Here is a 20876-nt window from a genome sequence, read left to right as displayed (position 1 = left end):
CTTGGGACTGGTACCCCTGAGCATCACACTGGGGCCCCCATCACCCCGACGGGACCCTGATGCACCTTTGCCCGTTTTCCCAAAGGATGCTGAGCCTCAGGATGGGGCTGAGCAGAGCCTGGGGAGTTCAATGCCCTTTGCATGAGCAGGCGTGGGGACGGTGCTGCATAAATCAGCCTCTGGGCACAGAATGGGCTCCTTTATACTGGGCAAAGGGCTGAGTCACCCTGGGCAAGGGGACAAGACCGGCAGCACCCACTGGTGCTGATGGGTGCGCTCAGCATCACCCCTTGGGTGCCTGCCTGGCTGGCCCTATTGCTCACCCACACTCCGGATGCAGCCCGTGCCAGCCCCGGGATGCTGGGAGCCAGGGAGCGATAAGGACCCACCATGGCTCTGCCTTTCCTCATGGGAAGCCCCCGGCCCTCCCCCCCCAGCCCGAGGGTGATGGTTTCCTTTTAAGGTGAAACTCCAGCAGATCCAAGCACCGGGATGAAATCAAACACAAGCTCCGGGATGAGCTGGAGCAGGCGCCGAGGCCGGGATCAGCCTGGGCAGCATCAGCCCAATGGCAGCTCCGGTTCCCCCCTCCCCAGGGTCACCCCTAAAGCTGCCCGGTGATGGCAGTGGATGGATGGATGGATGCAAGCATGGATGGATGGATGGATGCATGAGGAGATTCCCAAGGCGGGGGGTGACATTCCTAATGAAATGAATCCACATTCCAGCCGGTGCTGACAAAGCGACGAGGGGGCACAGATGGTGCAGGGGAGGAGGAGGAGGAGGAGGATGGGATGAGGCTGCCCAGGGCTATGGGGCACCCGGTGGGGTGGGTTTGCAGAGCCACTGTGTCCTCAGTGGGACAAAGCGCATCCCAAACTGGTCCAAGAGTGTCCATGCTGGGACCAAGTGTGCCCTGATGGGATCAAGCATGGCCATGATGGGACCAGGCATGTCCCAGTGATGAGCATGTCCATGATGGGACCAAGCGTGTTCCCGATGGGATTGAGTGTGTCCCTGATGGAACCAGGTGCACCTTGATGGAACCGAGCATTTCCATAAGGAGTCCAAGCATGTTCCCAACAGGACCAAGTGTGTCCTGATGGGACCAAACCTGTGCCGATGGGACACAGGGCACCTGCACCCCCCCATGTGTCCCCCCTGCAGACCGGGACCCACCAAACCACACCGGGCACAGGGCGAGGGGGGGGGTCCAGCCATGGGGGGGGGGGGGCGCTGGGGGGCTGCTGCTTTAAGGCCCCCCCCAGCCCGGCCCCCCGCAGCCGGGAGGGGTTTGTTTGGCGAGAGTGGGATTTCAATGGAGCCACCACAAAACCTCCCTGTGGGGTGAGGGCTGGGGGGGGGGGGGGGGGGGCCGGGATGACCTCAGCGATGACTTCATCCCGCTCCCGGCTCCCAAAAACTCCTGGGAACCTTATAAGGAAAGGACTAAAAATACAGCGCAGGGGCCGGGGCAGCCCCCTCCCCACAACGAGCCCCTTGGGGGGGGCGAGCAGAAGCCGCGCTGGGGCCACCAAGGGGAGGTGGCCCCTATGGGCTGTCCCCTGTGGTGGGGGCAATGGATGGGGACCTTAACCCCCCCCCCCCCCGGTTCCCAGCCCCACTGCAGCGCAGGGATGTGAGGGGCCCATTCCCATTCCCAGCCATTCCCATCCTTTCCTGCACCCCCCCCCCCCCCGCCTAGGGATGTTCCCCCCCCCGTTCGCCCTTCACCCGGGTCAGACCCCCCGGAATAGCTCCGGTCTCTATAATAAGCTCTTGGCCCGGTTTTGGGGCTCATTCAGCTGCTGGGTCCTGCCCCCCCCCCGGCAGCTGCTGCCAAATCGGGGCAAACGCGGATGCCTGAGGCCGAGCCCCGCGGCTGGATCCCGCCGGGAATGTGCGTCTGGAGCCGTCCGTCAGCGGCGGGGAGGGTGGAGGGGGCCGGGGGGCAATGCTCCCCCACCGCATCCCATCGCATCCCCTCGCATCCCATCCCCAGGGCAATGAAACCCCTGGGACCACGCTCCCGTCTCCATGGCGCGATGCTCCCCTGCCCGTTTACGCACCCTCAGCACCCATAAACAGGGTGCAGGATGCGGCACACTCCGGGGTCAGCCACCCATCATTAAGTGGGGTGGGAATGGGATGGGAAAAGGGATGCAGCGTGGTAAGCAGCTCGGCCGGACCACAACACGTGTGTGCCAGCGCCGTGCCTCAGTTTCCCTTCTCATCCAGCCCCAAATGGAAAGGGGCTGAACCAACAATGGGAAAAGGTGCCAGGGTACCCCATGGCACCCATCTGCAGGACACTGGGATGGGGGCAGTGAGGGCAGGAGGTGACTCAGCTCCGGACACGCCACTGACAAAGAGGTTCCTTCCTCATGGAATTGCCGGTGTCCGCATGCAGGTGGCACCGGGACAAACAGGGATGTGCCCCCCCCCCGGATCCACGGACACGCAGGGCAAAGCCCTCTCCGATCCCGGCTGGTGCCATGGGGGGGTTGGGGACGGTGCAGGATGTGGGGACAGGATGTGACCAGGGCCGGTCCTGAGTCACCCCCACAGCTGCGGCTGGGTCCGGCTGCAGAAAGGGATGAGGCTCCAGAGCGTCCTGTGCAGTTCGGGGGCCCCATTCTCAGTTTGGAGACCCCATTCCCAGTTCAACGTCTCCATTCCCAGTTCGGGGACCCCATTCCCAGTTTGCCGACCCCACGCCAGCCCTTGCCCATCCATCAGGGTGGAAGATCTCCAGGAATCCCGACCACATTCCAGCCGCGGGCAGGTGGAGGGGGGGTCCCTGAAACCCCATCGGGGCGACAACTGCCGGGCTTGGGTTTCGGGGGGGGGGTCACCTCCAGGTCCATGGGACCCCCCCTCATCCTCCTCCTTCTTCACCATGGACCCCCCAAACCTCTCCCTGCTGCTGCCCCCCCCAACAGGGGGACATGGACCCCCAAAACCTCTCTCTGCTGCTGCCCCCCAAATAGGGGGATGCGGACCCCTCCCCAACTCTTGTTGCTGCCCCCTCCTCGGGGTCGGCCGCGATCGCGACCGGGTCCCGCCGCGGCCCGCTCCGCGCACTACGGCGCCCCCTGCAGGCCGTCCGCATCGCTCGGCACTAGCACTCCTTCCCCTGATTGGCCACTTTGTTCTAGCCAATGAAAGAGGTGTCTTGCCGAGGAGGCGGACCCGGCAGTATATCACAGCCAATCGCGTTTCTCCTCCTGGAACAGCTGGTAACCAATGAAAGCCGGGATCGGGGCTGGCAGCTGAGGGAGGCGCGGCCAATGGGCGCGGCCAGAGGTGGGCAGGAGGCGGTTTGCAGCCAATGAGCGCGGCGGGAGGGGCGCAGGAGGCGGTCCGCAACCAATGGGGAGCGCGGGGGGCGTGTCCCCGGCTTCCAGAGAGTTCGGAGACGGGAGCGGAGCGGCGGTGAGTGATGGCGGCCCCGGCCTGGTCCCCCCCGGTGTCCCCGCTCCCGGTCCCCGCTCCCGGCTCCCCCCGCTCGGCAGGGCCTGGCCCGGTACCGGCGGACCTGGGGCAGCAGCGGCCGGGCCCGGCCCGGGATCCCCGGGGCCTGTCAACACCGCGGCCCGGCTGCCCCGACCTGGCCTTTGGCGGTCTCGGTGCTCTGGGGGGGCCCGGCCCCGTGTCCGCTCTCGGGGGTGCCCGGGGGGGCTCTCTCCTGTCCCCGCTGCCCCGGTTCGGGCTCCGTCCGTGCCGCGCGATAACCCCTTCCCTGCCCCACATCGGGGCTCATCGGGGGGACACCGAGGTCCGGGCCCCGCGGGTGCTATGGGGATGTGGCGGCTCTGTCCCAGCGCAGCACGGCGAGGACCATGGTGAAGGAAACCGGTTACTACGATCTCCTGGGCGTGCGGCCGGGGGCCACGCTGGACGAGATCAAGCGGGCGTACCGGCGCCTGGCGCTGCGCTACCACCCCGACAAGAACCCCAGCGAGGGCGAGAGGGTGCGTGCAGCCCTTCCCCCCCCGGCTCACCCCATTCCCCCCATCTCACCCCGTTTCCCCCCATCTCACCCCATTCCCCTCTCAATTCACCCCATTCCCCCCATCTCACCCCATTTCCCCCTCAATTCACCCCATTCCCCCCTCAATTCACCCCATTCCCCCCATCTCACCCCATTCCCCCATCTCACCCCATTCCCCCCATCTCACCCCATTCCCCCATCTCACCCCATTCCCCTCTCAATTCACCCCATTCCCCCCATCTCACCCCATTTCCCCCTCAATTCACCCCATTCCCCCCTCAATTCACCCCATTCCCCCCATCTCACCCCATTCCCCCATCTCACCCCATTCCCCCATCTCACCCCATTTCCCCCTCAATTCACCCCATTCCCCCCTCAATTCACCCCATTCCCCCCATCTCACCCCATTCCCCCATCTCACCCCATTCCCCCATCTCACCCCATTCCCCCCATCTCACCCCATTTCCCCCTCAATTCACCCCATTCCCCCCTCAATTCACCCCGTTTCCCCCTCAATTCACCCCATTTCCCCCATCTCACCCCATTTCCCCCTCAGTTCGCCCCGTTTTCCCCCATCTCACCCCGTTTTCCCCCATCTCACCCCGGTTTCCCCCATCTCACCCCGTTTCCCCCTCAATTCACCCCATTTCCCCCATCTCACCCCATTTCCCCCTCAGTTCGCCCCGTTTTCCCCCATCTCACCCCGTTTTCCCCCATCTCACCCCGGTTTCCCCCATCTCACCCCGGTTTCCCCCATCTCACCCCACTTTCCCCCCCAGTTCAAGCAGATCTCCCAAGCCTACGAGGTGCTGTCGGACACCCACAAACGGGCGCTGTACGACCGCGGCGGGGAGCGCGCCATGAAGGAAGGAGGCTTGGGAAGCCGGGGGGGCAGCGCTGGCTTCGGGTCCCCCATGGACATCTTTGACTTCTTCTTCGGAGGGGGAGTTCGGATGCGTGGCCGGGGCGATAGGAGAGGTACCAAAGGGGACCCCCAGGACCTGCTTTGGGGGGGCAGCAGGAATGGGCTCTTTGGGCCAGCCCTGTGCCCGCGGCGCTGAGCCCGACGCCTTCCTCCTCAGCCTTTATGACTTTCTCCATCTGCCCCTCTTCAAAGGGCCCTTCCCTGGCTTGGTCCCAGCTTTCCCCCGCTGTCCCCAGGGCTTGGGGCTGACTCAGCCCGGCGCTGCCCTGGGCTGCTGGGGGAGGCTGGAGCCGGGCTCAGGGCGTGTGGAGCCGCTCGGGTGACTCTTGGCGTGCCTTTGGCCTGGGTCATGGCGAGAGGGTGAGGCCGCAGCGTTGCCCTGCTTGTGGCACGATTTAATAGCGGGGCAATTATAGGAGGCCATGGGGAAGCTGCGCTGGGTGATGGGGAGGGTGCTTGGAGGCACCTTGAGGTGGGAGCCCTACATCAGAGATCCCTTTGGAGCCAAAGGACGAAGGGATGGAGGGAAGCTCCGTGCCCGCTGCTCCCTATGGAGAAGCGGTGATGGCCGGGAAGGCTGATCCCGGTTTCCGCACAGGGAAGACCGTGGTGCACCAGCTCTCCGTGTCCCTGGAGGACCTCTACAACGGCACCACTCGGAAGCTGTCCCTGCAGAAGAACATCATCTGCAGGAAGTGTGGAGGTGAGCATCAGGGTACCCGGGGGGGACCCCAGCACCGCAGCCCCCTCCTCACCCCTCCTCATCCCTCCCCACAGGCTGTGGGGTGCGGGAGGGTGCCCAGAGGAGGTGTCCCAAGTGCCACGGCTCGGGCATGGAGGTGCGGATCCATCAGCTGGGGCCCAGCATGATCCAGCAGATCCAGACCGTGTGTTCCCAGTGCCAGGGCCAGGGCGAGTGGATCCGGCCTCGGGATTGCTGCCTCACCTGCAATGGCCGCAAGGTCGTCAGGGAGAAGAAGATCCTCAGCATCCACCTGGATAAAGGTGGGATGGGGCCATGGAGAGAGCAAAGGGGGGACCCCTCAATGGGTTCCACCCCCCCTGAGCTCCACTTCCCTATCCCACAGGCATGAAGGATGGGCAGAAGATCACGTTCCATGAGGAAGGGGACCAGGTGCCGGGGCTGGAGCCCGGGGACATCATCATTGTCCTGGATCAGAAGGAGCATCCCGTGTTCCGGCGCAGCGGGGACGACCTCATTGTCCGCAGGGAGATCAGCCTGGCCGATGCGCTGTGCGGCTGCCGCCAGGTCATCCGCACCCTGGACAACAGGAGCCTGCTCCTGGCCTCCCAGCCAGGTGGGATTGGGATCGGGATGCATGGGGCAGCCCTGCAAGGGGGCTGGGATCGGGGTGCACTGGGACACCCCTGTGAAGAGGCTGGGATTGGGACCGGGGTGCACTGGAACACCCCTGTGAGGCTGGGATTGGGACCGGGATGCACTGGGACATCCCTGCAAGAGGGCTGGGATTCGGATCGGGATGCGCTGGGACACCCCTGTGAGGCTGGGATTGGGACCAGGATGCATTGGGACACCCCTGCAAGAGGGCTGAGGTTTGGAGTGGGATGCACTGGGACACCCCTGTGAAGAGGCTGGGATTGGGACCGGAATGCACTGGGACACCCCTGTGAGGCTGGGATTGGGACCAGGATGCATTGGGACACCCCTGCAAGAGGGCTGAGGTTTGGAGTGGGATGCACTGGGACACCCCTGTGAAGAGGCTGGGATTGGGACCGGAATGCACTGGGACACCCCTGTGAGGCTGGGATTGGGACCAGGATGCATTGGGACACCCCTGCAAGAGGGCTGAGGTTTGGAGTGGGATGCACTGGGACACTCCTGTGAAGAGGCTGGGATTGGGACCGGAATGCACTGGGACACCCCTGTGAGGAGGCTGGGATTGGGACCGGGATGCACTGGGACATCCCTGCAAGAGGGCTGGGATTCGGATCGGGATGCGCTGGGACACCCCTGTGAGGCTGGGATTGAGACCAGGATGCATTGGGACACCCCTGCAAGAGGGCTGAGGTTTGGAGTGGGATGCACTGGGACACCCCTGTGAAGGGGCTGGGATGCACTGGAACACCCCTGTGAGGAGGCTGGGATTGGGACCGGGATGCGTTGGGACACCCCTATGGGGGTGCTGCGAGGTGACGCTTGTCTCCATCCCAGGGGACGTGATCCGGCCTGGAGACTTCAAGTGTGTCCCCAACGAGGGGATGCCCGTCTACAGGAGCCCGTTCCAGAAGGGGAAGCTCATCCTGCAGTTCCAGGTGAGGCTCGGGGGCCGGGGCTGCCTCCCTGCAGGTTCCCCCCCCCGTGCTCATCCCGCGCTTCCATTGCGTTCCCAGGTGAAGTTCCCGGATCCGGGCTGGCTGCCCCCCGAGCGCCTGCGCCAGCTCCAGGCCTTCTTCCCGCCGCAGGAGGAGGTGATGGCCACGGAGGACACGGAGGAGGTGGAGCTCAGTGATTACACGGCCCATGGCGGGCCGGGCCGCAGACCCTTCCCCGGGGATCCCCACCACGAGGATGACTTCGAGGACGGGAGCCGCCAGCACGTCCAGTGCCAGACCTCGTAGCCGGGGCTGGGGGGCGCTGTGGGGCAGAGCTGGGGGGGGCTATGGGGCAGGGAGGGGGCTCTGGGAGCCGTCACCTTCAGGGATGTACATAGGTCACCACTGGACACTTCACCTCCTTTGCCCCCCCTGCTTTGGGGACTCCCCCCCCCAGCCTCTATGGGGATGCCCATGGATAAGGGGAGACCCTCACCCCCTGCCTCAGTTTCCCCATTGATGCTGGGGCAAAGCCCCCTTGGGGGAGGACTTGAGCTGCCCCACTCAGCCCCACAGCGCTGTGGGGCCCGCACAGGGCCTTTGCTTTGCCCGTTTCTGTCCTTGCTGGAGCCTGGCTCAGGCCTGGGAGCGAGGGGGGGGGGGTTCTGGTCTCTTTGCACACAAAAAGGGGCTTTTGGGGGGGTCCCATCCCTTTAATTTATTTTTTAGAGGAATTTTAAGCATTTTTTCTCTGTTGTCGTTGTCGGGGGGGGGGAGGGGAGGGAACTTTGTACTTGGCATTAAAAGCAAATCCCAACTCCAGCGGCTGCGTGGTGCCGGATCCCTGCGGCTTCCCAATGGATTCCCTGCCTGGATGGCCGGGGTGTGCCTCAGTTTCCCTGCTGGGGAGCAGCAGGGGCTGGGCTGGGCCCCACAGCCTGAGCTGCCCCCATCCCCTTCACCCCATTGTGACCCCTATGGTCAATGGGGCAGAGCCAGGTAGGGGGGAACCCCCCCCAAACTGGGGGTGAAGCTGGACCCCCCCCTTGCCATGTCCATCCTGGAGCTTAGGGAAGGGTTTGGCTCCAGATGTGGATGGAGGAGGAGAGCGAGAACAATGGTGGCCACAAGCCAGCTTAGGGGGGGCCCCACAGCCCTCGGGGTGAACCCACACCCTGTGGGGGGGGTGGCCACGTTTCCCCCCCCCCCCCCCCCAGTGTCCTCTCGCAGTGGTGACCAGGGCACCCATGGCAATGGGGTCACCACCAATGGGTCCCCCCCCAAACCGCTGCCTCTGCCCTTTGCCACCGGTGCCCTGTGACACCAGGGATGCCCCTTCCCAAAGCTGGCACCTCCCAGAGCCCATCACCGGCACCCGCATCCCCATGGATCATCCCTAACCCCCCCCTCTCACCTTCCCAAGCCAGGACTCCCCATTCCAGCCTGGAAAAGGGGGATGTTCCCTCTAAACCTGCCCAGCGAGTCCTAGGGGGCATTCATTGCCCCATCCGTGTCCCATCCCCATCCATGGCTCCATCCTCGGCTCCATCCCCATCCACCCCCAGCACGCTCCACCCCGGCGGGGGCTTTGGGGGGGGGTCCTCGCTGTGTGTGTGTCCCCCCCCCCGCGCATCCCCCGCTGGCTCCAGAAATGGCCGCAGGGATGGGGGGGATGTTCCAGGGCCGCCCCCCCCCCCCCCCATTCCCATCCCCAGCGGAGCGCGGGGCCCCCCCCCCCGGGGGTCGCTTCATTCATCCGCCGCCTCCCGCCCGTTCACTCCCGGCTCATTGACGGCCCCGGCCCCGCTTTGTCTCGCCCATGAAAGCCGAGGGGCCCCCTCCCCATCCCGGGGGACAACGGGGGCCCCCCGCAGGTCACCGGGGCCGGCCGAGAGGCGCCGGGAGCACCGAAACCACCCAGGAGGGGCCATGGAGCGGGGCGGGGGGGGGGGGGGGGGGGGCCCATTCCAGAGCATTCCCGAGCACCCGCTTGGCGCTGGGGTCTCTGTGACCCCCCCCTTCCCAGTTGGAATTCGGCTCCGGTGGGATGGAGGCAGAGTCAGCACCGCCCCATCGCTTGGGGGGCAGCAGGATGGGACCCCCATAGGCCCCCCCACATCCAGCTATGGGATACCCCCCGCGACACGAATCGGAGCCGTCCCTTGGGCAGCCAAGGAGAAAGCGGATATTCCAAAGGGGAAAAGCGGGAGAGCAGGAATTGCGGGGGGGAGGGGGCTGGTTTTCCATTACCGGGGTGGGGGGAAGGGGCAGGTTTGGTGATGGATCCAGGTCCATTGACACACACCCCCCCCCCCCATGATCCCGGTTGGATGCTGGGAAAGCCGGGACATGGCCCAGGAATGGTGATGCCAAGCGCCCACCTGGAGATACCAGAGCCTTCATCCCGCTCTCCTCCTCCTCCCCAGGGAAGGTGTAATTACAGCCTTCCTGCTGCTGGGAGGGGGGAAGCAGTGCCCCCCCCCCCCCCCATTGCTGCCCCACAGCTGCCCCATGGCTGCCTCCTTGCTTCCCACGCTGGGATGTGTCAACGCGGTCACTGCCTTTGCCTGGGGGCCCTTGCGCAAGGATCGGGCGTGTGGCAGCAGGAGCGGGACACGGGGATATTGGGACATGGGGACATGGGGACACGGGGACACTGGGACATGGGGATATTGGGACATGGGGATGGGGCGAAGGACATTTATTGGGAAGCGGAGTAAAGGGGCAGGGATGGTCCTGGGGGGTTTGGACCGGGGGGGGGGCCTGGCCCTGGTGCTCTGTGACCATGGAGCCACCGCCTGGAGCCACATCAGTGACAATAAATACTGGGGGGGGGGGGGGGGGGGGGGCAGGGGGCTGCGTCTAAATCCAACACATCCAAGTGAACCAAAACTGCCTGAAATCAGCCCAAATTCCCCCCTCCCTCCACCCGGGTGCTTTGGCTGCAGCAAGAGAAGGAGGCTTCTGAGGGGCTCTGCTGTGCCCCCATGGGAAGATGCACCCCCCATGGCTATGGGGGGTGGAGGGGACATGGGGGGGGACACGGGGACACTGGTGCGGTGGCATCACTCCCGGACGTAGACCCTGGTGCAGACGACGTCGTCGGCCGTCATGGTCTGCAATGAGGAGCAGGTGATGGACGGGACCCACACACACACACAGAGAGCCCCAAAGGGAGTTTCCCATCATGCCCCGGGGCAGCGATGCTCACCAGGATGAGTTCCCCATCGTTGGTCAGCTCCCTGGACCAGCCCGTGCGGGGCCCCTCGCCCCGGAGCAGCCGCTGCTCACAAACCACCTTGTTCTCACTCGCCCACTTGGCCAAGCTCTGCAGAGGGGACAAGGGGACAATGGGGGGGGACACAACCCGAGACACCCCCATAGCCCCCCCTGACAGGGTGGAACATCCGTCAGTGGGCTGGGAGGTGGATGGGGATGGGAATGGGGATGTCGATGGGGACACAGATGCAGCCTGGATGGGGATGGGGACACGGATGGGGATGGGAATGGGGAATGGGGGTGTGGATGGGGACCTGAATGGTGACGGGGACATGGATGGGGACATTTGCTCCTGCTCCCAACAGTGTCTGGGATCATCTGTACCCGTGGGGGGGGGGGGCACAGGGAAGGGGGAGGAACCATCCCCCACGACAGGAGGGAGTGTGTGGCTGCGTGTGTGCAAACACGCGTGTGCACGTGTGAACACGGGGGCACTCGCACCAGTGTGCAGGCACACGTGTGTAAACGCATGCACATGCGCCCGTGTGCACACGCGAACACACATGTAAATGCATGTGTGTGCCTCCATGTGCAAGGCGTGCGTACACGATGCTTGTCCACCTCTGCACACGTAAGAGTGAGCACACACGCACACAGGGGCTCCCGCCCTCCTGCCACACACGTGTGGACGCATGTAGCCATGCATGTGGACGCGTGTGGATGCATGTGGGCGCCGCACCTTGCAGGGCCGCCCGTCCACCGTCTGCTCCTCGAACTCCTGCCCGATGCTGAAGCTGATCTCCGTGGTCCGCACCGTGGTCGAGGTCTTGATGTAGAAGCTCTCCCCCTCCTGCCTGATCTCCACTGCGGGCTTGGAGGCGGCCGCCACCGCGATCTTCCTCAGCATCACGTTAACCCCTGCGGGCACGGGGCGGGACGTGGGGGTCCCCATTGAGGGGGGTCCTGCGGGTGCCTCCGGGGGACCCCGGCCCTGCGGAGCCGCATCTGGCTCGGCCACATCTGGCTCTCGTTACCTGGCTCCGGATGCGCCCGGGGCAAGGGATGCGGGTGATGGGATGAGGGGGGGTGAAGGGGCTCCCCCGGGCCGGGGTGACGGCGGGGACACGGCCCCCGGTGACCCGCGGGTCCCCCCCTCCCCAAAGCGCAGCTGCGGCTTTGTCCGCGCTGCCGCGGGCGCCTCATCCATCACTGCCCGAGCCCCGCGCTGTGCCCCGGTCAGCCCCGAGAGAGGGGCCCTGCGGAGCGGGGCTCCCCCCGCATGGCGATGGGGGGCACGGATGGTGCCGACCCCGCAGCGGGATGGGGGTGCTTGGAGCAGGGGGGGACACGGAAATGTCCCTGGGAGGTTGCCCATGGCCGGGACCTTGGGGATGCTGCTGCTGAGCGGGGCGAGGCGGGGGGGTCTGACCCACACTTTGGGGGCCCTGAGCCCCCCTCCGTGATGCTCAAGGGGAGAAGCAGCCGCCAAAAGGCGCAAAGTCCCTTTTTTTCCGGGGGGGATGCAGGCAGATGGGGGGGTCCGGAGCTGTCCCCCCCCTCTCCAGCGCCTCCACCATGGGGGGCCCTCAGCCCCCCAGGTCCGCGGTGGGGCGGGAGGAGCCGCCGGTCGCAGATCGCTTTCCCTGCTGCGGTTCCCCCGGTGGGGCTGGGGGGGAACCGGGGGGGGGGGGGCGGGGAATGAAACCCAAGAAAGTGATAATGATCCTGAAATATTCGCTCCGGATCCCCTAACCTGGAACAAATCCGGCTCCGGCGGCGGGGGGGGGGGGGGCCCTGCCCACAGCCCCGGGGCCCTCCGCTCCCCCTCCGGCCGTGGGGCCCCCCTCACAGTGTGGGGCAGGGGGCACCCCACAGAGCGGGGTCCCCTTGGGTGCGATGTTGGGGATACGGAGGGGGGGGGTGCACGGGTTACGCTGCCCCCTCCAGCCCCCTGTGCCTCAGTTTCCCCAATGGGCTTTAGGTGGGAACAAGGCGGGGGGGGCCCAGCGCTGGAGGAGGGTTCGGGGGGGAGATGTGGGGCAGGACCCCCAGGTGCCCCCCCCGGGGCTTGCACTCACCCAGCGCCTTCAGCAGCTCCTCGAAGTTCTCCGAGCTTTTCATCCTCCAGTTCCCGGAGAAGTTGGGCATCGCGGGGCCGGGGCAGCGGCGCAGCCGCTCTATGGGGGTACAGAGCGGGGGGGGACACCGAGGTAGGGACCCGGAGCGGGAACGGGGGCCACCGAGAGCGCACGGACGGCACCAGCGACCCCGCCGCTCCCTGCGCACCGGCCCCACCGCGCTCCGGTCCCGGCGCCGCCCGTTTTATTGCCGGGCAGGTCCCACCCGCTCCGCCCCCAGCCCCGGCCCCAAGGGGGGGGCTCCGCGCTCACCTGCGGGGCTCCGCAATGGGAGGGACCCCCCAAAGTGTCCGAACCCCCCTTAAAGTGACCGTGACCCCCCCAAAGTGTCTGCACCCCCACATTCCCCCCCCCCGCACCTCTCCGGTCTCAATGCACCCCTCTATAACCTCTCTGCACCCCTCAGTGGGGGGGGGGCACACACATGCACCCACACGCGTGCAGGTGCCGGGCACATCCGTGATGCGCGGACACGGGTGAGGAGCCCCGCGGTCACACGCGTGTGTCACGCGTGTGCAAGCGTGTTCGGGCTGCGGGAGGTGGGGTTTGGGGGGGGGGGTCAAGAGGAGGATTTGGGGGTCCCGTTGTGCTGGTACCGGGATCATGGAGTTTGTGGCTCCAAGATGGAAAGAGCAAGATTCCTGCTGCTCTTTAGGGGGGAAGCCGCCCCCCTCCCGGACCCACATCACTTCCCCCCCATCCCCGAGCCCCCCACATTCCATGGGGTGGCGCCGCTGAGGAGCCGAGTCGTGGCTTGTCGCGAGTCCCTAATCCCCTGACGAACAGGATTCCCAACAAAGAGCGGACGGATCCCGACCTACAGCGGGGCCTGGAGGGAATGGGGCTGGAAGAGGTGGGGGGCTCGGGGAGGGAGCACCCCAAGGATGTGTGTGTGTGTGTGTGTGTGCCCCCCCCCGGGCCATGGATCTGGAGGAAAAGCAGCTGGATTTGGAGAATAGGGTGGAGGGGATGGGGTGGGACCCCCCCCGCCCCACATCTGGAAGGGATTCTGCTGGGAAGGGCGGATAAAGGCTTCGCCCCCCTCAAATTCCTTGGAAACGGCAGAAATCCCGAGGGCAGAGGCCAATGGGGGGCACCCCCCAAGTGCTCCTCATAGCGGGGACAATGCCCGGCGTCAATCGAGCTCCCCGGTGGGACAGGACCCCCCCAACCTCATTGCGTTGAGGGGCTCCGATGTGGGGGGGACAAAGCCGCCCGTGTTGCCCCCCCCCCAGCCCTGCAAATCCATCCCAGCTGCGGGGCTCCCTCGGGAACCGATCCCAACCGGACACCGGGAATGTGCCCCCGCTGTGGGGCTGGGGGGGGACCAACACATGGGGCCCCCCCCATGTGCCCCCAGGAGCCGGCTCCTTCTTCCCGAGGAGGTAACAGCTCCTTTAAGGCTCGGCCATTCCAAAGCCCGGTCGTAAACTCGGCTCCAATCGCTTCCAAAGGCAGCCCAGACACAAAGGCTCCGGCTCCTCATCCATACTCTCACCTTCCCTGGGATCCGGGGGCATTCCCACCCCTTCCTGGAGCGGGTGTGCGAGGCAGGAGCGTGCACACACATGGAGGCTTTGGGAAGGAGGAGCTGTTCCCCAAAGCAGCCCGCAGGATCCCATGGGATGCTTGGGATCGCTGCGTCCCCCCAGTCCCACAGGGATGCACGAGGGATCCCCAAGACCTGGGTCCAGCAGCCCCTGCTTGAAGTGGGAAAGGGGGTGTCAATGGGGGGGTCCCCATGAGCACAGGGCTGCTGTGAAGGTGGAAGGCGGGGAACTGCTTCTCCTTCACCCAGCAGCACAGAGCCTGGTGTAGGGCACCCCACTGCCCACCCCCCCCACGGGTTGGGGGTCCCCCCATGGTCACCAGCACCAAAGGCTCCTCAATCGTTCCTGTTTAATTAGGATCGGGGCTGTAACCAGCTCAGTTCCAAACAGCGCCCCCCGGGGCAGCCCCACACCGGAGGCAGCCCCAAGGACGTGGTGGTGGCACTGGTGGCACCGGTCCCCCGTGCCCAGGCTCGTCCTGGTCCTTGCGCAATGAGGAAGATGGAAGCCAAAGCTCCCGGAGCCCGTGGGCGCTTCCTGCCCCGGCAGAGGTAGTTGTGCAAGACGGGAAGGAGCCTGCCCTGGGCACCGATTCCCGCAGGGAATGGGGCTGTGGAGCAGGGAGAGCCCCTCTGAGGCACCCAGACGGTGTTACCAGCACCTCCGGGGGGCACAGTCTGGCCCCAGCTCTGCCCCATGCAGCTGGGGCGGATGGAGGATGTCACACCGCGGTGTGAGAAGGCACTGTCAGGGCACAGGGGCACCGGTGCCCGGCTCCATGCTCCCACCCATTGTCCATAGGGATGGATGGAACGGCATCAGGACCCCTCCTGGGGTGCAGGATGGAGCTGGGGGGGGGCCCTCACTCCTGCTTGGGGCTCAGCAGGAGGTGTTGCTCCCATTCCACCTCCACCACCTTGTAGAGCTCCATGGTGGTCCGGGCATCCTCCACCGAGGAGTGGCCGCTCTTCCCGACCTGTTGGGGACAGAGCATGGGGGGGGCACAGCCTGAGACGCTGCTCTGACACCAACCCCCCCCAAACCCATCATGGAATGGGCTGGCATGAAGGGAGCTTAAAGCCACCGGCAGGGGCACCTCCCACTGGTGCCTTGAGCACTGCCAGGGATGGAGCAGCCCCAGCTTCCCTAAGGGATACCTGGATGTCCTTGTGCAGCAGCTCCTTGGCCAGGCGCTTCAGGGACACGGTGGCGTTCTCCGGGAAGCCCCCTTTCCGGTTCAACAACGGCATCTTGGACGTGTCCCGGGTGAGAGCCTGCGGGTGGAAGTACTTGAGCGCCTTGAAGTCGTTGCAGATGGCGTGGCCCACGACGAGCTTCCCGGCGAGGATGCGCAGGATCTGCGGGAGCGGGTTGGGATCAATGCAGCCTCACGCTATGGCTGCGCTGCTGCCCCCCCGCCGGAGCCTGACCGACGGCAGCCCCGAGCCCCGCCGCTTCCGCACCTCTTTCCTGGCCGCCACGAACGGGACGGCGCGGGCCATGTGGTGCCGGCGGACCCCGCTCCAGCGGGTGCGGAAATCCACGACGGGCGCCGCGGGCCGCACGTACCGGTCGTAGAGCACATCCCCGCCGTAGCCCACGATGCTGCAGCGGGCCAGGGCGCTGCGGCGCCCGCCGGGCCCGGTCCCCACCATCTCGCAGTCGATGGCCACCACCGCCTCCGCCGCGCCGCTGGGGGGCGCTGCGGGGACCGGGGAGCCGCTCCCGCCGGTCTCGGAGCCCGCCGCGGCGCGGGAAGGCCCCGGGTCGCGGCGCAGGCCCCTCCGCTCCGCGCGCCGCCGCTGCAGGAAGCGCCGGTGCTTCCGGTTGCCGCGCGGGGCCGGGCGGGGCCGCGCCACGGGCGCCGCGTGCACGTTGAGGATCAGGTCCGACATCGCGGACCCCGGCACCCGGTACCGGCGGCACCGGAAGGAGGCGGGTGAACGGCGGGCCGGAAGTGACGCGATATCGCTGCGCGGCGGCGGCAACGCGGCTGGAGCGTGGCGGTGAGTGGTGCGCGGCGGCTGAGCGCGGTGGTGACGTGCCGGGTGACGTCACGGCGTTGACCAGACTCGGGGGGGGGGGAATGCCGGAGCTGCCGGTGATGACGTCACGGCCACGGGAAGAGGGGGAATGGCGCGGTCTGATTACGTCACTGCGAGGGAACCGCATTTCCAGTGACGTCATTGCCCTCTTACGTCATGGCCGCTGGTGTGACGTCATGGGCCTCCCTTAGCTCACAGCCAGGGGAGGGGGGATGACGTCACAGCCCTAGTGGTGATGTCAGAGTCCCGGGAAACACCTCGGGGTGACGTCACAGCCACATGGGTGACATCTCAGCTCCATGAGGACAGCCCCCCCACATGACATCACAGCCCCAGGATGACATCACAGCACCCAACCCCCCCAGGGCTCCACCATGGCCGCCTCCCCCCTTGGGACCTTGCACTGGGAGCAGCAGCGAGCGGCCGACATTGTCCGGCTCCTGTCGCTGTACCGGCCCCTGCTCGACGCCTGCGTCATCGTGAGTGACCCCCCCGTGTACCCCTCATACCCATCCCATATCCCCCCATACCCATCCAATATCCTCCCCATATCCCCCCATACACATCCCATATCCCCCATACCCATCCAATATCCTCCCCATATCCCTCCATACCCATCCCATATCCCCCCATATCCCCCATACACATCCCATATCCCCCCATACCCATCCAATATCCTCCCCATATCGCCCATACACATCCCATATCCCCCCATACCCATCCAATATCCTCCCCATATCCCCCATACACATCCCATATCCCCCCATACCCATCCAATATCCTCCCCATATCCCCCATACACATCCCATATCCCCCCATACCCATCCAATATCCTCCCCATATCGCCCATACACATCCCATATCCCCCCATACCCATCCAATATCCTCCCCATATCCCCCATACACATCCCATATCCCTCCATACCCATCCCATATCCCCCCATATCTCCATACACATCCCATATCCCCCCCATACCCATCCCATATCCTCCCCATATCGCCCATACACATCCCATATCCCCCCATACCCATCCAATATCCTCCCCATATCCCTCCATACCCATCCCATATACCCCCATATCCCCCATACACATCCCATATCCCCCCATACCCATCCCATATCCTCCCCATATCCCCCCATACACATCCCATATCCCCCCAATATCCTCCCCCCGTACACATCCCCTATCCCCCCATATCCCCCCATCCCCATCCAAAATCCTCCCCATATCCCCCATCCCCATCCCCTATCCCCCCATGTCCCCCCCATATTCCCCCTCCCCACTTGCCCCTCTCCCGCAGGATTTCTTCACCGAGGGGCTGTGGGCGCAGCTCCCCCCACCCTGGCAAACAGCCCTGGGCTCTGCCACCCCCCCGCAGCTCGCCCACCTCCTGGGGGGCCCGGACCCGGGGGGGCCGGGGCCGCTCTGGCCCCTGTCCCTCTTGGCCTTCGCCGCGGCCGCCCGGGCCCTCTCCTTCCCACGGGGCCCCCCCGGCGCTGCCCCGCGCCCCCCCTGCCACAGCCGCCGCCTGCACCCGCTGCTCCGCCGCCACGTCAAGCCCAAGAAGCAGCACGAGATCCGGCGCCTGGGCAAGGTGGGGGCCCCCCCAACCCCCTGCACCCTGACCCCCCCCCAACCCCCCCCCCCCCCATCACCCTCCTGTGCTCACAGCTCCTGCAGCGGCTCAGCCAGGCCACCGGCTGCACGCGCGTGGTGGACGTCGGAGCGGGGCAGGTAGGACCGGGGGGGTCCGGATGGGCTCCATTGTGTCCCCATTATCTGAGTGTGGCCCCCCCCCCTTCCCCAGGGCCACCTCTCCCGGTTCCTGGCCTTCGGCCTCGGTCTCTCGGTCACGGCGGTGGAAGGCGATGCCCGCTTGGCCGGTGCCGCCGAGCGCTTCGACCGGGAGCTGCTGCGGGAGCTGCACAAAACCGGGGCCTCCGCACCCCCCCAGCGCCGCCCGCCCCCCCAGCCCCGCTCCCCGCTCACCCCGCGGGGCCCCCAGCACATCCCGGGCCGCTTGGACCCGGCGCTGCCATGGGGGGAGTTCCTGTTACCGCCCCACCCGCCCGCTCCCGCTGCCCGCAACCCCTTGGGGGGCCCGGGGGGAGCCGCAGACGGGGCGCGGGTGCTGGTAACGGGGCTCCATGCCTGCGGGGACCTGAGCCCGGCGCTGCTGCGGCACTTTGCCCGCAGCCCCTCGGTGGCCGCGGTGGCCTCCGTTGGTTGCTGCTACATGAAGCTCTCGACCCCCCCCGGGTACCCGCTCAGCTCCTGGGTCTCGGCGTTACCGGGCCACGAGCTCTCGTACCGGGCGCGGGAGAGCGCCTGCCACGCGCTGGAGCAGTACCGGGGCCGCCTGCGGGGGGGCAGCCCCCGCCTGCGGGCTCATTGCTACCGGGCTGTGCTCGAGACCCTCATCCGGGGGGCCCGGCCCGGCCTCAGGCGCCCGGGGGTGCAGACAGTGAAGAAGGCGCATGCCCTCAGCTTCCCGCAGTGAGTATGGGGGGGGACCCCCTCTGTGTGCTCCCCAGTGAGGTTTGGGGTTGGGGGAACCCCTTCGGTCCATTCCTCCCCCCCCATTGTGTGTGTGTCCCCCAGATACGCCCGCCTGGGGCTGCCCCGCGTGGGGCTGGATCCCGCCTCCATCCCGCTGGATTCGGATGCCGTCGGGACCATGCTGGAGCAGCAGCACAAGGTCGTGGCCTTCTTCAGCCTCACGCTGCTGCTGGCGCCGCTGGTGGAGACCCTCATCCTCCTGGACCGGCTGCTCTACCTGCGGGAGCGCGGTGGGTGCCCGGTGCTGGCACCTGGTGGGGACGACAACGGTGACACCGGTGCCATCACTGAGGCCCCCCACCCCGTGTCCCCACAGGCTTCCACTGCGCCCTCGTGCCCCTCTTCGACCCCCGGTTCTCCCCCCGGAACCTGGTGCTGGTGGCTGCGCGCTGTCCCCTGGGCACGGTGCTGGCAGGGCTGGAGGAGGAGGATGGCAGCGAGGATGAAGCTGAGTCCCCCCCAGAGGAACAGAGCCCCCTGCGTCCTGGGCCCCAGGCGCAATAAACCCCCCATGGGGCAGAGCGAGAGGTCTTTATTGCTCGGGGGGGGGGGGCCGTTCCAGTGCCCCCCAGTTAATACCAGTAGGATTTCTTAGCCTTGCGCGTCTCCACTATGTCCATTGCATCCATGATCTCCTCCTCGAAGGTCTTCAGAGACGGCACGTACGTCTTCTCCATCGCAGCCTCCACCGACGTGTCCTTTGGGCCGTCTGCGGGCAAAGGGACAGCGTTGACCCCCACCCCCCCATGCTCCCGGTGTCCCCCCCACCTCGCGTTGTCCCCATGTCCCCCACGCACCGATCCACTGCTCGGGGACGATGCCATCGCGGCGCGGCTGCAGCGGCACGGGGATGATGCGGCCGCTGCGCAGGGACACGCGGACGCGCTCGCCCTCCTCCGTGTAGCGCCACTGCACCTCCGTGGGTTTCCTGGCCCCAAAGAGCAGCTTCAGGACGGGGGGGTGGGGGGGGTCACAACAGCGTGTCCCCCCCCCATCACCACCACCGGTGCCCGTTACCGGTCCTCGGGGTCCACCAGTGCGATCTGGCTGAGCAGCAGCGGCGCCTCGCTCGCGATGTAGGTCCCGGCATACTTGGCGGTGCGGTTGATGTAGCGGTAGTGCTGCCATGGGGATGGGGGGGTCACCACCGGCACCCCCAGCCTGTGCCCCCCCCAACCCAAGCACCCAGTTCCAGCCTCACCGTGTTCAGTCCCTCCACCACCACCCAGTTGCGGGCGCGCACGACCTGGGTGACCATCGCCTGCTTCCCCGCGTCCTTCCCGCTCAGCACCTGCACCTGCGGCACGGGGAGAACCGGGGCTCAATGGGCACGGCCCCGTTACCGGGGATGGGGGGGGTTGCGGGGGGGGGGCACTCACCGTGTCCCCCTGGAACACCTTCCAGTCCTCGCTGTCGATGGGCTCCACCAGGACCCTGCGGCGCCGCTGCCCCGGCGGGTTCCGGCGCTGCGCGGCCGCCGTGTCCGGGGGCCACGTCCCGTGCCGGTAACCGGGGGGGAGCCGCGCCGCGGCCAGCACGGCCGAGAGGCGCATGGCTGGAAGGGGGGGGGCAAGGCTGAGACCCCCATGGGTGCTGTGACAAAGGGGGGGACACCCGGGGTCCCTCTTAGATGCCCCCCCCAAATGGCACCCCCGGGGGCCCTCTGAACGTGGCCCCCCCAACAGGACCCCCTATAGAGCCCCAAGTGCCAAAGGGACCCCCAAAAGCCCCCCCATTGGCCCCCGGTGGCCCCCGTCCCGCGCTCCCCCACCCTCACCTCCGGCTCCCGCGCCCTCCAGTTCACGAAGGGCGTGGCCTGGCGCGGTGCACGCCGGGAGGCGTAGTCCTTTGAGGGGCGCAGGCCGCGGCGGCGCGATGCATACTGGGAGTTGTAGTCCTTCACCCCTACGGCGCTGGTGCGCGGTGCATTGCGGGAGAGGCGCGGCGCACGCTGGGAGTTGTAGTCTTTCACTCACCCCGCGCCTATGCGGTGATTGCTGGAGCGGCGCGGTGCACGCTGGGAGTTGTAGTACAGCCCCACCACCCCCCACCCCCCCCTTGTGTCCGCGGCCTGGCCGGGGCCCGCGCTGGAGGCCGCGCTCCATCCCCGCCGCCCCGCGGGGCTCCACACGCGAGGACGGGGCTCCTC

The 20876-nt window shown here is 66.8% G+C and overlaps 5 protein-coding genes across 8 annotated transcripts; 2 read left to right on the top strand and 3 right to left on the bottom strand.

The window, feature by feature from the left end:
* Positions 1-3331: 3331 nt before the first annotated feature.
* On the top strand, positions 3332-7554 carry LOC308230331 (dnaJ homolog subfamily A member 1-like; the record flags this gene model as incomplete). 3 transcript variants are annotated; one of them, XM_080634973.1, is made up of 8 exons in its annotated part: positions 3332-3435; positions 3830-3974; positions 4774-4972; positions 5518-5622; positions 5697-5924; positions 6008-6238; positions 7114-7214; positions 7293-7553. In XM_080634973.1, 8 exons carry the CDS (start codon positions 3332-3334, stop codon positions 7518-7520), a joined length of 1341 nt encoding a protein of 446 aa, XP_080491099.1. In that variant the 3' UTR covers positions 7521-7553. The 3 variants fall into 3 exon arrangements, with proteins under 3 accessions (XP_080491099.1, XP_080491098.1, XP_080491100.1); XM_080634972.1 differs by having other exon boundaries at positions 7114-7554; XM_080634974.1 differs by having other exon boundaries at positions 3381-3435; positions 3825-3974; positions 7114-7553.
* Positions 7555-10279: 2725 nt separating this feature from the next.
* Positions 10280-12581, bottom strand: CRABP2 (cellular retinoic acid binding protein 2; the record flags this gene model as incomplete). Its single annotated transcript, XM_080634927.1, has 4 exons — positions 10280-10330; positions 10426-10542; positions 11173-11351; positions 12512-12581. The coding sequence occupies 4 exons, from the start codon at positions 12579-12581 to the stop codon at positions 10280-10282; spliced, it is 417 nt and encodes a 138-aa protein (XP_080491053.1).
* Positions 12582-14467: 1886 nt separating this feature from the next.
* On the bottom strand, positions 14468-16137 carry ISG20L2 (interferon stimulated exonuclease gene 20 like 2). Its single transcript, XM_080635178.1, has 3 exons — positions 15585-16137; positions 15279-15479; positions 14468-15097 (listed from the first exon to the last, which is right to left on the bottom strand). The coding sequence occupies exons 1-3, from the start codon at positions 16014-16016 to the stop codon at positions 14984-14986; spliced, it is 747 nt and encodes a 248-aa protein (XP_080491304.1). The 5' UTR covers positions 16017-16137; the 3' UTR covers positions 14468-14983.
* METTL25B (methyltransferase like 25B) lies at positions 15995-19340 on the top strand. Of its 2 annotated transcripts, XM_080635176.1 has the most exons (7): positions 15995-16127; positions 16532-16645; positions 17469-17762; positions 17840-17902; positions 17976-18664; positions 18770-18957; positions 19044-19340. In XM_080635176.1, exons 2-7 carry the CDS (start codon positions 16541-16543, stop codon positions 19229-19231), a joined length of 1527 nt encoding a protein of 508 aa, XP_080491302.1. In that variant the 5' UTR covers positions 15995-16127; positions 16532-16540; the 3' UTR covers positions 19232-19340. The 2 variants fall into 2 exon arrangements, with proteins under 2 accessions (XP_080491302.1, XP_080491301.1); XM_080635175.1 differs by having other exon boundaries at positions 17840-18664; positions 19044-19292.
* MRPL24 (mitochondrial ribosomal protein L24) lies at positions 19244-20855 on the bottom strand. The gene is made up of 6 exons (XM_080635177.1): positions 20505-20855; positions 20107-20282; positions 19929-20024; positions 19745-19848; positions 19525-19655; positions 19244-19436 (listed from the first exon to the last, which is right to left on the bottom strand). Exons 1-6 carry the CDS (start codon positions 20830-20832, stop codon positions 19300-19302), a joined length of 972 nt encoding a protein of 323 aa, XP_080491303.1. The 5' UTR covers positions 20833-20855; the 3' UTR covers positions 19244-19299.
* Positions 20856-20876: the final 21 nt, after the last annotated feature.

Source organism: Psittacula echo (genome assembly GCF_963264785.1).
Source record: "Psittacula echo genome assembly, chromosome: 26".
NCBI lineage: Eukaryota > Metazoa > Chordata > Aves > Psittaciformes > Psittacidae > Psittacula > Psittacula echo.
This window is presented reverse-complemented; position numbering and strand designations above follow the sequence as displayed.

What these genes read in the sequence shown, in the direction of transcription:
- METTL25B (XM_080635175.1), top strand. Translation starts at nt 16,541, where the DNA reads ATGGCCGCCTCCCCCCTTGGGACCTTGCACTGGGAGCAGCAGCGAGCG. An exon ending in TGCTCGACGCCTGCGTCATC is followed by an intron (nt 16,646 to 17,468) that starts GTGAGTGACCCC and finishes CCTCTCCCGCAG; the next exon opens with GATTTCTTCACCGAGGGGCT. An exon ending in AGATCCGGCGCCTGGGCAAG is followed by an intron (nt 17,763 to 17,839) that starts GTGGGGGCCCCC and finishes CTGTGCTCACAG; the next exon opens with CTCCTGCAGCGGCTCAGCCA.
- ISG20L2 (XM_080635178.1), bottom strand. Translation starts at nt 16,016, where the DNA reads ATGTCGGACCTGATCCTCAACGTGCACGCGGCGCCCGTGGCGCGGCCC. An exon ending in TCGTGGCGGCCAGGAAAGAG is followed by an intron (nt 15,480 to 15,584) that starts GTGCGGAAGCGG and finishes CCGCTCCCGCAG; the next exon opens with ATCCTGCGCATCCTCGCCGG. An exon ending in TGCTGCACAAGGACATCCAG is followed by an intron (nt 15,098 to 15,278) that starts GTATCCCTTAGG and finishes TGTCCCCAACAG; the next exon opens with GTCGGGAAGAGCGGCCACTC.
- MRPL24 (XM_080635177.1), bottom strand. Translation starts at nt 20,832, where the DNA reads ATGGAGCGCGGCCTCCAGCGCGGGCCCCGGCCAGGCCGCGGACACAAG. An exon ending in AGGTGTTCCAGGGGGACACG is followed by an intron (nt 20,025 to 20,106) that starts GTGAGTGCCCCC and finishes CCCGTGCCGCAG; the next exon opens with GTGCAGGTGCTGAGCGGGAA. An exon ending in CTGGTGGACCCCGAGGACCG is followed by an intron (nt 19,656 to 19,744) that starts GTAACGGGCACC and finishes CTTTGGGGCCAG; the next exon opens with GAAACCCACGGAGGTGCAGT.